This window comes from Chamaea fasciata, unplaced genomic scaffold (genome assembly GCF_029207755.1).
Source record: "Chamaea fasciata isolate MVZ Bird 193981 ecotype frontalis unplaced genomic scaffold, bChaFas1.0.hap1 SCAF_28, whole genome shotgun sequence".
Taxonomy (NCBI): domain Eukaryota; kingdom Metazoa; phylum Chordata; class Aves; order Passeriformes; family Sylviidae; genus Chamaea; species Chamaea fasciata.
The window spans coordinates 617,040-632,586 of NW_027094113.1; the positions used below are offsets into that span (position 1 = coordinate 617,040).

Below are 15,547 nucleotides of genomic sequence, written 5' to 3' on the forward strand. Positions count from 1 at the left end.
GAGCCTCCTCAAGGTCCCGCGCCCCGCCCCCGCGAGCACTCCATTTGGTGGAAGTCGGGCTTGAGCGCACGCGCTTTTTCTGCGCGCTCGGCGTTTGTAGCGGCGTGGCGGCCCAAGCGAGTCCCTCCGGTGCAGGCCCGCGGCATGGCCGGGCCGCGACTGCTGCCGCGGGGGCTCCCGGTGCTGCTGCTGCTGCTGTTGCCGCCGCTGGTTCTGCCGGTTCTGCCGCTCTCGCCAGGCAACGGTGAGCTGGGGGAGCGGCCGAGCGGGCGGTGCCCATTGGTTCTCCGCGCACGCTCTTCGCTCTCATTGGCTGGAGCCCTCGTGTGCCCCGCGCGCGGGATCCGCGGGGCGCGGGGGGGGCTCTGTCCCGCTGGGCCCCCCCGCCTGCCCTCACGCACCCGTTCCCCGCAGCCGCCCCGTCCCTCTGCCGCCCGGACCAGTTCCAGTGCGCGCCCGGTGCCCCCTGCTTCCCTCAGGACTGGCGCTGCGACGGCCACCCCGACTGTGAGGACGGCGGGGACGAGTGGGGCTGCGGGACCGCGACCGCGGCGGAGCCAAGTGCCGGCGACCCTGCGGTGACCCCGTCGAGGAGCTCGGCGGTGCCGCCCTCCGGCAGCGCAGGTATGGAGGGTGCGGGCGGGGGCGGCAAACCGGGCGGAAGGCTTTGTTACCCGCCGTCTCTGGCCGATCCAAAACAGCTGCGGTCACCGCGGGTCACTGTGAGTGGAGGAAGCGCTATAGGGGACCCGCACTTTCAGCTTCCTCTGGTGGGGACGGCGATTACGGCCCCCAGTACTCCCTCGGGAAGGGCCTTTGAAGTACTTCCTTCCTTCTTCCAGAACATGCAATTCCCAGCAGCTGCTTCGAGAAGACACTGGAATCTCTCCACCTCCCGAACTCCTGTGATCTCTGGGAAAGGGACAGGCTGAAGGGAAGAGGATGAGGAGGAAGTTCTGGGCCATCAGGGCTGACCAGGGGGTGCAGACAGTGTCTGGGCTTGTGTCTGGCTGTGTCTGCACCTCAGTACTGTCGGTTCCAGAGCTAGTCGGCTCTGGAGCATCCTTTGTCAGACCCATTGGCTGTCTGGGGTGCTTGGGAGGGCACTTCTGGCTTCCCTCACCCGGGGGTTTCCGAGGGTGTGGAGAGGAGGGGAATTACTGCGGGTGTGAGAGACTGGGTTTGGGTTTGATGCCTGCACCTGTTCAATTGGCAGGTGAGATGAAGAGCTGCATTTTGGTTTTACCTGGGGCTTCTCAGTGCCGTGAGGACAGGCTGGGATGCTGCAGTTCCAGCTCCAGCTTGGAAATGTCCCACCTTTCTCTGTTAAGCATTTCCAGTAGGACTTTTTTCATCCAGTATGGGTTTAATCACAGTAGCGGCAGATAAGGTTTTGCTTAAATTGAAAAAGGCCTCTTGGTGCTCTTGAGGTGAGCTGGGAACTCAGGCAGGTGTGGATTGAAGACTGCTTTGAGTGCTGACCATAAGGTGAGTTGCAAGCCTCATGGACTTGTGTCTCTTTCCTCATAGAGCCTTCAGCTGCATCTGAGCCTGAGGGCTCTGTGCCATTGAGGAGTCAAGGTTACACATGGATCTTGATTGTTGCAGGTATGTGAGACTCAAGAGTGCTGCACATGGTCTTGGACCTACCTACCTTGGGCTATAAGTTGAGTATCCCAATGGGGTCAATTCCAGACCTGTATTAGTAGCTGCTTTAACTGGGCTGGGAGGGCTATGGGAGGCCAGACATCACAGCTTAATTATTGCTCTGCCTTCTGTATGTTGTGTCCTTGGAAAGGCCATTCCATGCAATCTGGAACTAGCTCACATCCTCTCTGTCTGTCCCTTGCCCTTGAGGGACACTGCTCATCTCTGGTTGTTGGGTCATGGTGTTGAGCGGTAGAGCTGTCCCAAGACCACGCCAGTGAGTGGCTCTCTGCTTGTGCACTCTCCTCTCCAGAGCTCCTGATCATCCTGGTAGCTGCAGGTTCTGTTGCTGTGTGGGGTCTGTCCAAAGCAAAATGCAGATCTGACACTTTCAGTCTTGAAAAAGCATCCAGGGAACAGTTGATGCCTGACAAGAGTCAGAAAGGCTCCTTGCCTTGAAGGGTAAGTGTTTTGCTGTGCTCCATGTGCCTGAGGGAGAAGTTCCTTCTTGCCCTGTGTTTCTGGTTTCTAGAGCTTTTCCCTTTGGAAGTAGGTTTTCCCAGCTTCCCTGATGCTTGCCAACCAGCTCCATGGGGTTTTAGTCTGCCCTGCAGCAGCGGAATTCTCCCCTTTCCTCCCTGCTGCCAAGGACATGGAGCAGCCTTGCTGAGATACTGATCTTCTGGTGTGGGATTTTTTCCTCCACTTTGCATAAATTGAAATCAAACTAGGTTTATTCCCAAAGGACTGTCAATAACCAGGTGTTTTTCTGGCTTTGTGACAGGGATCCTTATCCCAAGGTGGGACTAGCCCGGTCTGTCTCCTGCTCACCACAGAGCCTGACTGAATTGGACATTGGACATCTGGGTTGTTACCCTGGAATACCAAGAGGATGCTCCCTTTGTAACTGGGTCTTAGACTGTGGGACTACCTTAGCTCCAGAAATAGCACAGGACCTTCCCAGGCACTGTGACATCAGCCCTCCCAAAGGCGGTAGAAATGTCTTCACTGTTCTGCCTGACAGTTGTTAACTGCTGATGCCCACCTGTGTGGCCTTGGACCCGGAGATGTTTTTCTCCTTGAAATGGCAGATACTGTTCAACTGTTTCCTTCCACTTCCAGCCAAGAGCCTTTTTTTTTTCATCTGCTCCATCCTTCCCACTGGATTTTGTCAGGGAACGGGAGCTTTCTTGCTTATTTCCATAGGCACTCACTGGCTGCACAGATCAGACAAATACTCCATGTTTGCACTACTGTTTGATGCTGCTCAGTCCCGTGCACGGGAGGCTTTTACTGACAGTGCTACCATGGAGGTGACAGTTGCTCTGGCTTTGCTGTGCTGCCACCTGAGCCCACGTGGGGCAAGGAGCTCCTGGGCTGGCAGCTCCTCTCACACTCCCTTCCACAAACATCTCCACCCTTGGCAGACCTGCTCTGCTCACCCCAGTGCAGAATGCTGCATGGGGCTCCTCTTCATACTCCTAACGGTGCCTTCCTTATAACTGTTCTGACATGAGTGGTGTCCCTCAAGAGTCCATACTGGAACCAGTGCTATTCTGTGTTTTCATCAGTGGTGTGTAGAGTGGGATCAAGTGGACCCTCAGCCACTCTGAGTATGAGACCAGGCTGAGGAGTGCAGCTGGGGAGGGGGATGTCATCCAGAGGGACCTTCAGGCCCACAGGAACCTCATGAAGTTTGATATGGTCAAGTGAAAGGTCCTGCACCTTTGTTACTGCAAACCCTGGAGAAGACATGGCTCCAGGGAGCCTTGTTATGTTCTTGTCCATGTCTAAAGGGGGATTCTAAGAAGGATGGGGAGGGGCTTTTCACCAAGGCCTGTAAGGACAAGGGGCAACAGGTACAAACTGACAGAGAGTGGGCTGAGGTAGAACATGAAGGAGGGTTTTATGGTGAGGCCCTGGCACAGGTTGCTCAGAGCAGCTGTGACTGACCCATCCCTGGTACCAAGCTGGACAGGGCTCTGAGCATCTTGGTCTAGCGGAGGTGTCTCTGGAAATACATCAGATCTTGGGTCAGACACTGTCTGTGTGGCACGTGGGGCCTCAACCAAAGGACTTAGTGCTGTGCACCTCTCAGAACTGACTCTGCACGGGCAGATTAGTGCCCAGTCCCTCTGGTTCAGTGTTGGCCACGTGCACCTTGCACAAGTGTTCACTAAGTGCCCCAAGCTGCTGCCTTGGCTGCTGACCTCTGTGCCTTGAAGGTCGGAACTTGGCTTGCCGAGCAGACACCAGTCATCAGCCTTGGAGTAGGAGTCTTCCACTCCTGGATAGCGTATGAGTGTTGCCATACCCCACGGGAGAAACTTCTATATGTGGTATGGAGTCCTGAGTTATTCCAGGGCTGCTATTTTTAGTACCAAGGAGTCATTTTCAAGGACACACACAACCTTATGTTTCCATAGGGACAGGCGGAGATAGCTGTGGTGACTGACGCAGGAGAATAAAGAATGTGAAATTAACAAGTTCTGGAGTGTTTAATTTTCCTGGATATGTGCATTTGCATGGATTCTGTATTTGGGAGGCCAGGGGCTGCATCTCCTTTGGATTGTCACATCCTGGGGAAGAGGACTTGGGGTGGGTGGGCTGGCGTGAGTCGCTTTGAGGAAGCCAGTGCTGCTGTTCTTGCCTGGGACAGAGGTGACTACAGCACACACCAGCTGTAGCAGAGAAAATAAAATACAGAAGCAAAGCAAAGAGAGAGGGTGGGGACAGGAGGAACAGATGCCACAGTATGCTGAACTGGGGACAAGTGGGGTGCTCAGCCAAAAGCAAGGGGAAAAAAATGCCTGAACTTGTCCCTTCTTTGCCAGAGGTGAGCACAAAGTGGGGAGCACTGCGGGGTGGGAAGGGCTCAGGAGTCCCAGCAGGACAGAGCTGAGCCAATTGAAGGGGCTGGTGCTGGCAAGGCCACATGGCCGAGGTCAGCTGTCACCAGCTGATCCCAGATCATACTCTGAGCTGCAACTGCCAAGCTGAGCCCAGCTGGTCTGTGGTACAAGGCAGAGCACTTGCTCCGTGTGATGGGGAGTGAGGCCCTGGGGCAAACTCACAAGACATTGCAGGTTTTGCTTTCTGCTCCCTGAGCTGAGTGCTTCAGAGTTGAAAGAAACATATTTTATGGATCTTGTGCCAAAACTTTGGGCTGTGTTTCTGACAGCAATTTTCCTTCCTCTGTCCGGTGCTAGAAGTGTTTTTGTTTTTCTTATCTCAGGCTCAGAGACTTCAAATGTAATGGAGCCTGAGCTGCTTTTCAGGCCAGGAGCATCTTTGTGCTCCACATCTCTCTATTTAATTAGACCAGTTCATGGAGATCAATGTGATGTTTTACATGTTGAAGTAGGATCATATTCCAGGATAAGACCTCAAAGATCAGCCTGTTTAATTTTGGTTCCCCTTTTACTTGCAAATCCAAACGATTATTTCCTCCTTTTCAGTTCCAATAGTTCAGAGGAATTTTTACTGCGTACTTGCATTTCCAGTGTCCTGTTCCCTGTTCCTGCCCCTGCCTGGGTGAGTCATGGGGCTGAAGGCTAATATGATGGCACAGGGCAGGGGCACAGGGGCAACCTGTCCCTCAGGGGATCTTCTTGGACATTGTGTGCAGGTGGAGGTGGTTCCTTCACCTCATCCCCTCTAAATCTCCACTGTGGGACTTGAGGGATGAACTGAGAGGTCATGACCATCTCCCTTCCGTGGCTGTGACAGCTGATAGCCAGGGCAGCTGCATTAGCCTTTAATGAACGGCTGGTGTCAAGAGCAGCATCTGGTGTGGGGGTACAAAGCCAACACAAATCCTGCATGCCTGCACCTTTCTGTCCCATCAACAGGGGGTAAATCGAGGCAAGTTTGTGCCGTTTCCAGTTTGCTGTCATGGATGTCCTTCCAGGAAACAACATGCAGCAAATGCAAACAGCTAATAAGAACAGAAGAAGGGAAAAGAAAAGTGCAGAGCTAGAAATAGTTCCTTACATAAAGGACTAGTGCCTCAATCTCATTAGTGTCTTAAGAAGCGGGTACTTGGCCGCCTCCGACTGCTACAATGCAAACTCCAATCTGATCAGCAATCGGCTTTGGGACCCTGGCAGGTGCCACGTGGCACCAGGACGCAGCTGTGCCCCTCAGGAAGCCAGTCCACTGCCCCCAGCTCACAGCACTTGTCCCAGTCAGCGTGTGCCCAGTGGGAGCGTTCCCATGAAGCCAGAGCTGCTGTCCTGCAGCCCGTAACAGGAGTCACTGCATCAGGAGACTAGTCACCATGAGGCAACAGTGGACCAGGCGTGCGAGTCTCTCGGCCAGCCTGAAGATAGGGGATCACCGGGGCCGCTGCCGGACCCCGGAGGAAGAGGAATACTACATCCCATTTGCACAGGACAGCCTGGTAAGGCAATGGAACTCCATGCAGAACGTGGCGGATGGTAACCAGGAGAATAGCCAGACTCCCATCCAAAGGAACAAGTACCTGCTCAACATTAACGTGGGTGGCAAATTGTTCCAGATAGCTTACAAGGTACTGGCCCAGTATCCCATCACCCGGCTTGGGAAGCTGGCCCTCTATACAGACCCCGTGAAAAAGCTGCAGCTCTGTGATGACTACTTGGTGCAGAAGAATGAGTATTTCTTTGATAGAGATCCTTCAATTTTCCACTACATCTTCCACTTCTACCGCAGTGGGGTCCTGTGGGTAATGGATGAGATGTGCCCCAGTAACTTTGTGGAGGAAATCGAGTACTGGGGAATCCATCTGAAATACTCCCAACGCTGCTGCCGGATCCTGTTTGAGGAAAAGCGAGATGAACTCAGTGAGTACCTGAAAATAGAGAAGGAGCTGGAGGCAGAACTGGAGCCCCTGGAGTCAGGGGCGCAGTTTGACGGCAAATTTCTGGGTCGGTTTCGGAAAATGGTCTGGAACCTCATTGAGAACCCGTACTCTTCTGTCCCAGCCAAGATCATTGCTGTCATGTCAAGCTTCTTTGTGCTTATCTCCATTGTGGGCATGACACTGAGCACGGTGGAGGAGATGAAAAACAAGACAGGGAAAATGTGGATGGAGCAGATGGAGATGATCTGTGCCATCTTCTTCACCTCTGAATATGTCATGCGGCTCATATCCTCCTCCAGCTTCAAAAACTTTCTGCGGGCAGCATTTAATGCTATAGACCTGGTGGCCATCCTGCCCTTCTACATCCAGATCCTCTTTGAAAATCTGGACGATGGAGACATGCAGTACCATGAGGAGCTGCACAAGGTGGAGAATGTGAGCAAGCTGGGCAAAGTCCTCAAGCTCATCAAGCTCATGAGGATCTTCCGCATCCTCAAGCTGGCACGTCACTCCACTGGCCTCCGAGCCTTCAGCTTCACCATGCGCCAGTGCTACCAACAGGTTTGCTGCCTCCTCCTCTTCATTGCCATGGGGGTCTTCACCTTCTCTGCTCTCATACACTCAGTGGAACATGATGTCCCCGGCACCGATTTCACCAGTATCCCCTGCGCATGGTGGTGGGCAGCGGTAAGGTGTGAGCAAGCTTCTTCCAGAGGGGGGTGGGGGAGGCTCTGTGGGTAGGGTGCTCAGGGGATTCACTGCTGCTGGCCAGGGGACAGGAAGTGCCCAGCCTTCCCACCAGCTCAGTAATGGTGGGAAACCCAGAGCCCTGCATGCTCTGAGAAAAGAAATCAGAGGTTTAGACTGAGCTCAGAGGCTCAAAAGCTGGTGCTGGGGTGGGATGGTGGGACAGAGGTGGTGACTTGTGAATCTCCAGGCCTGAGTTGAACAAGGGGGATGTGACTCAGCTTTATCTGGCATGGGACCCAAGTGTTCAGTGGATGCAGCCTGTGGGCATGGCGACAGCCACCCTGGACAGCCTGAGGCCTGGGTAGCATTGTGGCCCTGCTGAGCTCAAGAGCCACAAGAGCTTGTGGGTCTGAAATGTGGAACCCAGGGCTGCATGTGGGACCCATAGTCACACTGTGCCTTAGCCCATGTCATGAGAGTGGATACACACTGGGGTGTGCGGCCAGTTCACTGCCCTGCTTGTGCCAGGAGCCAATAGCTCTGCAGAGCTGAACACTGTAATAGACCTGGCATTACCCCCAATATGGGGAGCAGCCAAAGCACTTGAGAGCCACGGGTTATGAGGGCATTTTAATTTACAGATTAAATGATCCCACAGATCACTTCTGCTCTTATAATCCCCTTTGGCCACCAAAGGTTATCTGCTTCAAATTCATTCCTCCTCAAGGAAGGGCAAAATCACTCAGCAACATCACCATGTTCAAGCATTTCGACATCCCAGGCTGAGCCTGTCCCTGGGAGCACAGCTCCCTGCCAAGCGCAGAACTCTCTGGCCTCAGCTCTCAACTTGTCCCCATAGCCCTGCTCCCCATTTACTAAACATCGTTTATTCCCAGGCATTCCCTGTTTCCCCTGGAGGGAAGCTCCAGGAAGCTTTGTTTGTCTGGGACCAGGCAGCTCACAGCCAGGAAGCTCTGGAGCCACAGCTCTGAAGGGGAAGGAAGCTCCAACGGACACGACCTGCTGGGGAAGGCTCAGCTCGGGAGTGGCCATCTGCCTTTGAAGGGACACACAAAGCAGTGAGGGAGCAGGGGCTGGCCTCTGATCTGTACTTCTGGGGCTCAGCCAGCCCTTTCCTTCATCTCTCCAGGCCTGCTGGGCACAGCCTGGACAGCGGAGCTGTGGCTGTGCAGACTCTGGAGAGGGGACAGCTCAGATGGCTGCCATCAGGGTCAGGGTCTGGCACTGGTCACAGGGGACAGGTGGCTCCACAGAGGGGCGGGAGGGAATGAATTCCAGCACCAGCCAGCAGGGTCCGCTGGGCTTGTTCCCATGGTATTTTATCCTTTTCTGTCCCTGCACAGGTCAGCCTCTCCACTGTGGGCTACGGAGACACTGTGCCTGATACAATACTCGGCAGGCTGGTGGCGTTCGTCTGCATCTCCTTCGGCATCATCCTCAATGGAATGCCCATCTCCATCCTCTACAACAAATTTTCTGACTACTATGCCAAGCTGAAGGCCCATGAGATGAGCCAGTCACTTCAGCTTTCCAGGAGGATCCGTTTGAAGGAGCGAGTCCTGCGGAAGTTCTCAGAATGCTGGAGAGCTGACCCCAACTATTACCGCTGACCACAGGCTCCCCACCCCCCAGACATCCCCTGTCCTGGCCATCCTCCCAGTAGGTCCTGTCCCCCAGGGAGGCTCCCGAGCTATGGGCAGAGTCACAGTAGTGCCAGGGCTCTGGTGTTGCACAGGTGTTGCTGCCAGCTGGGACCTCCCTCACTGCTGTGTGCTGGACACTGCTGTCCTGCGGAGAGATCAGTCACAGGTGGCTCGGGAGCTGTTCAGCCAGAGCAGGATGTTTGGCTGCCATGGGCTGAGGCAAGGGGCACCCTAACATCACGGAAAGTGAGAGATGGGACTGAACTGTCACCTCTCTGAGGCAGGTAGCCCAGTGTGACACCTGTGCAGGTGCTGCTCCGTTCCCCACTGAGTGGGACACACACAGATTCCCCCTGCCCAGGGCCCCATGACTCCCTCCCAGCCATGCAGTCCAGGCCTAGTCCAGTGTGGGGATTTGGGTGAAGGCCCAGAGGAAAGGCTACAGCCATGCATCCTTCCAGCCAAATCTGCTCTTCTTCCCACTGCCCTGGAGTTTGGGGCACAGTCTTGACTTGAGATGCTGCTGTGGTGGGACCCACAGGCACTACAGGCATACAGAGATTGTAGCCAGAGCACTCCCAGGAGCAGGTATTTAATAAACCAGGCCCAAACCTTCATTGTCATGGATTGTTGTCCACCCAGTGTGTGTGAATCAGTAAACTGCTCATTGTTTGGGGTGAGGAGGGGGCATCTCCCCAGGGCTCACAAGTCCATCAGTGCAAGGACAGGGCTCTCAGGGATGCAGATGAGCCTGTCCGTGCATTAGTTTTAGAATGAAGTGCCTGGGTGCATTGGAACTGGAGCTGGGACGTGCATTTGATCAGGACACACCAGTTGTCTCTGCCCTGTGTTGACATCATGGGAGGCAGTGGGGGACACAGGGGAAGGATTTGCCCTCCAGTGTGGGACCATGTCCAGCCGACAGGCCTCCTGAAATGGATACACCCTTCCCTTGGGTGAGATGGAGAGAGAGAGACCTTGGGCTGCAGGGAGAGTAGGCGTGGGGAAGGGCCAACAGCTGCTGCTTCCAGGTGAGCGGGGGGAGGAAACTGCTGCCAGGCAGGCCAAGGTGCAATTCACTCACTAGTGAGCTGGGCTTGGAGATGCAGAGGTGCCAGGAGGCTCCTGGTATCAGCCTGGGACTAAGCTGCTAATATTGGAAGCTTGGAAAGAGACTTGGAGGAGCTGAGTGCTCTGGCAGGGACAGCCACATTCCCACTGAGAGCTAGACTGCAGGGGATGAGGGGCCTGTGCCAGCGGGTTGCCCTGACCACCAACACCTACACCCACTCCCTGGAAACCCACATTGACACCCACCCTCTGTACAGCTCCCCAGCACTGACCTGACCCCACAGCACTGAGTAGCTCTGGTTTCTGCCCCATTTGTCCTCCATGAGGAACATTTTCTCTGGGCACAGCAGTTTCCTCTGACCATCTTCCCCTAGAGCTCTCCCACCCCACTATCCTGGTTTCAGCTGCAAGAGAGTTCAGTTTCTTCCCCCTGGCTGATACAATGCTGTATTTTAGATTCAGGGTGAGAATAATCTTGATCACACACTGATCTCCCAGTGGCAAATTGCTGCTAGGAGACAGGCTGGGCACAGATCAGTGGGTGCTGAGCAACTGGGTATTGGGCATCACTTGTCTGTCTTGGGGTTTATGATTCCCTCCTTTTGGTCTCTCCCTTTTCCCTTTGTAATAATATTACAAATATTATTAAATGTTACAATTTTTGTTTTATTTTATTTCCATTATTTAACTTTCCTTATTTCAACCCACAGGTTTTATCTTTTCTTCTAATTCTCCTCCCCATCCCACCAGGGTGGAGGGAGAGGCCAGTGGCTGTGTGGTGTGTAGTTGCCACCTGCGGTTAAACCAGGTAGCCACCACCCACCCGCCCCAGCAGCATCAGGTCCAGGCACCTCTATACACACCCCCATCCCACCCTAGACACCGTCACCACATTCTTCCAAGCACCTCCATCACCTGCTCATCTCCCTGCACCTGCAGTTGCAGGCTGATGGATCCTGAGATCATTCAACTTTCAAGGAATGGGGCACACCAACCTCATCCCCTTAACCCTGGAGACTGTGCTGTGGCTGGATCTTCATCCCTCCATGTGCACCCCCTTCCCTGTGCCTGTGAGATGTCTGCTTGCCCTGTTCCTGGCAGCAGTTCAGAGTCCACAGGCATCCTTTGGAGAATGGCACTTTTAAATAATTGCTCTGAATTATTTTACAAGTCACAGCAATGCAGGAATGTAGATATTTACAGGACACTGTACAGACGGTATCTGTCATATATTAGTGCTCTTGCTATATACATATAGTACAGCCTGCAGGAGCCTCCGCATGGGCAGGGTCACCCATGCCCCAGCACAGGGCACCCTAAAATGGGGCTGCTTCCCTGGAGCTGCTGGTTCACACCGGCTTGTTTGGGTTGATTTAATCAGAGCTTGGCCCTGAGCCTTCCTGGGCTAGCCCTGTCAGGGGGTGACACCATCCAGGGCAGACCCAGCACCCCCTTGCTTTGCTCATCCCAGTCTCTTTTAGAGGGTTTGTGGGACAGAGACTCCACTGATGCTCTGGAGGGAGCGGGTGCAGCCTCCACTGCAGTGGTGTTTCCAGCCCCCTGCTCCTCCTGCCTCAGTGGCAGCCGCAGCTGGCAGCCACCATGTCATCATACTGCTTGAGGACCACATTCTCGTCATCATCAAAGTAGAGGAGGTTGATGGAGTAGAGCTTGTCGGGCACACAGCAGGGGCTGCTGACACCCTCACTCAGCTTCAGGGCATTGATGATGGACTGCACTGTGGCGTGGTTCGTCGGACGCATGTTCTCGCCCAGAGGGAAGGGGCAGGAGCCTTTGCAGTGGAAGGCGTTGTACCCCCGTGGTGAGATGATCCAGCCAGACCAGCCAATCTCCTCAAAGTCCACGGACAAGGGATGCCTCTGGCAGGGCTGAAGCCGGTCCAGCGAGCGTGTACTGCGTGATCTGCCCAGCTTGGGCGCTGGCATCTTGGCAGGGAGATTGGGAGCCTGAGGCTTTAAATCTGTCAGAAATAAACATCCGATGCTATTGACCACTGCGTGAGACTGGGTGAAGGGAGAAAATACTGCAGCCCCCCCGACCACCCCTCCCCACAGGTTTTGTCTGCAACCTTCTGGTCACAGCCTGTCACCAGCTCAGACAGAGCCACCAGGAGGTGACAGCCTCAGTGTCATGGCCAAACTCAAATCCATCTTCACGTCTGCAATCAGGCAATACCCCAGAGTAGGCTACACCAGATAGGAGAGATCCTCTCCCACCAGCCAGAGAAGGAGGTTTGGATTTTAGGAGCCCCCATGTGGGGAGCACCCCCTGGGAAAAGGGATATTGGCACCAAGGGAGTCATGCTAGGCCTGTGTGACCCACCTGGGAAGCCAGCTGTGGGCAGCGACGCTCCGCGGCGCCCATCGTCTGTGAAAAGGACCAACATGGGCTTCTTGCTCTCATGGTGGCCCCTGCCAGATGCAAACTGCAGTGGTGGGGGGTCAAGCAGGCTCCCCCCCAGGCCCTGGACTGTCACCAGCAAACCCAGGTTGCTGCTTTCATCTTCAGTCCAGTCGCGAACCTGGGGAACCAAACCGGTGTCACCATGGACCGGGACAGGCACGGCACTGCTATCCCCACAAGCAGGTCCCAGGCCAGCAGCAGGACATCGTGAACCAGGACCCCTTGAGGCCACACTCTGTGTGCCATGGGAAGGGGGTGCTCTGAGGCTGCAGCGCAGGGGACACTGTGGCAAGAGTCAGCACCAGCATTCCCTGCAGAGCAGCGAGACAAATTTGGGGAGGGATGAAGCAGCCCCCGGGCCGCTTGGCAGGACTTTTTCCTCTCCCTCCCAGAGGATGCATTCCCTCATGTCACTTACAGAGACTGCAGGCAGGAAACTACACTGTAGCCTGAAAGGCTGCAGGGGGTGAAATGGGTTAAAAAATCACCTGCAGGTGAACCCCAGGTTTCCCTCTGCACTGTGCAAAACAGAGGAAAAGTGACTCACAGCTGGCGTGATGGCAAAGACCTCCCAGCCCGAGGTTTGCAGTGAGACAAGCCGTGCTGCCAGCAGCTTCTTCCCTTCAGGGGTGTCTGCCTTGTCTTTCTCCAGCACCTGGTACACACTGACCTGGGGAAGGCAAAAAGGTGATCACCCCAATATACTCTGCCCGAGGGGTTGACCCTGGACAAAGGTGTAGGGGGAGATGGGGAATTATCAGCATGGATCTGTAACAACTTTGGTGTGCCTTTGCTGATGTTTGCCCAAGCCAGAAGGATATTTAAGAACCTGCCACAGTTAAATCATTGTGATTCTCTGTGAAACATTAGTTCATGACACCCTAGAGCCAGGCCGTGTGTCCCACCGCAGATGAATGACCACAGGGTGCCAGTGGCATCCCTAGGCGCAGGCTGGGGGACGGCCCCATCCCCATCCCTCTCCTCACCTGGCAGAAGTGGTGCCTTTTGGGCCCATCTGTGACCCTCGGCCAGAGGCGGAAGAGGTGCAGCTCTGCCGTCAGGATCTTCTCATTCTTGGCCACGCTGGAGAGGACAAACAGGAACCTCATCTCCTCGCTGTGAGCTGGAGAGAAGGATGCGTTTAGAAGAGCAAAACCAGGGGCGGCACCGCCACCGGCCACGTTCAGCCCCTCCCCACAGCCGCATCCCAGCACCACAGCCCTCCCCCACTTACTTTTATCCAGGAAGCTGCGGACAGTGTTGCCCTCCAGGATGTCAGGGTTCTTGGTGACACCATCCGCATTGGCGACAGTGTTGAATAGATCCACCATGTACTGGGGTGGCTGCTTGAAGTGAGTTGGGGGGGCCGGAGGGTCTTCCATGCCAAAGACTTCCAGGAGTTTCTTCAGCGCCTCAGCCCGCCAGCTCGCCACGCTGGCTGGGCTCGGGCACGCCGTCTTGGCCAGGGCCAGCAGCAGCAGGACGGTCCCCAGCATGGCTCTGTGCTCTCTGTCCCTGCGAAACTCCCCCGGCCTCCCCGGTGCTGCATTTATAACTCACTGGAAAGCTGGACTGAAGTGAAATATGCACAGGAGCAATCAGGAAGGTAAAGAGAGCTAATTGCCATGCTAACAAGGTGAGAAGCCCGGCTCCCGGGCCCCCTGCATCAATTAGCCCCAGTACACAAGCGGGAAGGAGGACGGCTCACCAGGCATTCCCAAGGGTTGTAGGGGAAACGGGGGTCTGGGCCCACCGGCCCCTTGACGGGGTCCTGGCTGGGCTGCATTTGCTCTCCGTAGGAGACTAACTGGATTTTAATGACGGCACTAATGGGACAAATCGGAGGACCTTTGTGTGGAGGAATGCAGCCCATCAAGATGAGCATCCCCTTCCCGTCCCGGTTCTGCCGCAGCAGCTCGTGCTGCCCCTCTCGCAGCCGCTGCTGAGAGCGAGGATCGTGGCGGGGGCTCGGTGTCACACTGGTGTCCCCATACCGTGTCCCTGTCAGGTGTGCAGGGTGAGGTGCCCGGGGTCCCCCTCTCTCGGTGGGGGCAGCCCAGGCTGTGTGTCCTGCCGGGGAGCCGAGGCCACGGGGCAGAGCAGGTTCTAGCAGAGGACCCGGCGGAGCGGTGCTGCGGTGCTGCAGCCCCGGGCTGTGGGGTCACACCACAGCAGGAAAAAAGGCCCTTGGCTTCCTGGGAATTAAAAAGGCCTTTGCTGCTAATTCCTGAATGCTTGAATTTAGTGAAATATCCGGGTAGTGGGATAAAAGCCAATTCTTTAGGTCTTGCTCCCCAATCACTGAGAAATCAAGCTGGTGCAGGTGAACATGACACACTGCACAGCTGCCAGGGGTGTGAAGGGGAAAAAATTAGCATTAATTAACTAATTCATCAAGAGGCTGAAGCCCTGCTAGGACCACCTGATGGGAGGCAAGGTGAAGGCTAATGTCCAGCCGTGCCCACTGTTTATTCCAACCCAAAGGGCTGTTAATTATGCAGAGCAGGCACGGCGGCACCGACAGGCTGGAGTTAATGGAATGAGGAAACTGTATCCCCGGGATCCTTTTCCTTCTCTCCCCAGCTCACCAGCATATGTCCCGCAGGATATCTGGGGGTGCCTGCAGAGGAGACAGCTCTGCCCCAACACGCCCAGCTCCTGGTTCCCTCTCCTGTCTCCGGCTCCATAGTTTGTAACCGGGAGCAGCCAAGCCGTTGCACCCCCCAGCCCGTGCCAGACGGCAGCGTCCTCCTGGGTTGCTGGATGCAGAGGGGCCGTGGAGCTGCACAGGGGAGCCCCAAGGACCTGCAAATTGCCCACGATGTTTATTTTACAAGCTGCGAAACATTTTGTAGAGGGTTCATTTATACCCGCCGGTTAAAGAAGCTTTTATTCAAAAAAATAGCCTTCTCTCATTTACATATCCTACAGACAGTCTGGCGGGGTCTTCAGGAGCCCCACCCGCAGCTTCCAGCCCCGCTATCCCCGGCACTTGCACTCCCGAATGGCAGCAACGGTGCGGACTTGGTCCCGAAGGCTCCGGAACCTGTGCCTATCATAGCCGTGAGAGGCACAGCGTCTCGGGACAGCTTGTGCCCAAACCAGGTATTCCTCTCCGTCTTGTGACTCCCTGCAGTTAGAGAAAAAACAGTACATCCCCGGTACATCCCCAGTAGACTCAGTGCAGTCAAAGGAAAAACTCCCATGT

The 15,547-nt window shown here is 55.2% G+C and overlaps 3 protein-coding genes across 3 annotated transcripts; 2 read left to right on the forward strand and 1 right to left on the reverse strand.

Annotated features, from left to right (window-relative positions):
* Positions 1–59: 59 nt before the first annotated feature.
* On the forward strand, positions 60–4,220 carry CD320 (CD320 molecule). The gene is made up of 5 exons (XM_066205644.1): positions 60–244; positions 415–624; positions 1,531–1,608; positions 1,961–2,109; positions 2,432–4,220. Exons 1-4 carry the CDS (start codon positions 145–147, stop codon positions 2,104–2,106), a joined length of 534 nt encoding a protein of 177 aa, XP_066061741.1. The 5' UTR covers positions 60–144; the 3' UTR covers positions 2,107–2,109; positions 2,432–4,220.
* Positions 4,221–5,926: 1,706 nt separating this feature from the next.
* Positions 5,927–8,811, forward strand: KCNV2 (potassium voltage-gated channel modifier subfamily V member 2). The gene is made up of 2 exons (XM_066205664.1): positions 5,927–7,177; positions 8,545–8,811. Exons 1-2 carry the CDS (start codon positions 5,927–5,929, stop codon positions 8,809–8,811), a joined length of 1,518 nt encoding a protein of 505 aa, XP_066061761.1.
* Positions 8,812–10,383: 1,572 nt separating this feature from the next.
* On the reverse strand, positions 10,384–13,874 carry LOC136302220 (bone morphogenetic protein 2-like). Its single transcript, XM_066205598.1, has 5 exons — positions 13,574–13,874; positions 13,326–13,462; positions 12,887–13,009; positions 12,259–12,457; positions 10,384–11,896 (listed from the first exon to the last, which is right to left on the reverse strand). Exons 1-5 carry the CDS (start codon positions 13,833–13,835, stop codon positions 11,490–11,492), a joined length of 1,128 nt encoding a protein of 375 aa, XP_066061695.1. The 5' UTR covers positions 13,836–13,874; the 3' UTR covers positions 10,384–11,489.
* Between the last annotated feature and the right edge of the window lie 1,673 nt (positions 13,875–15,547).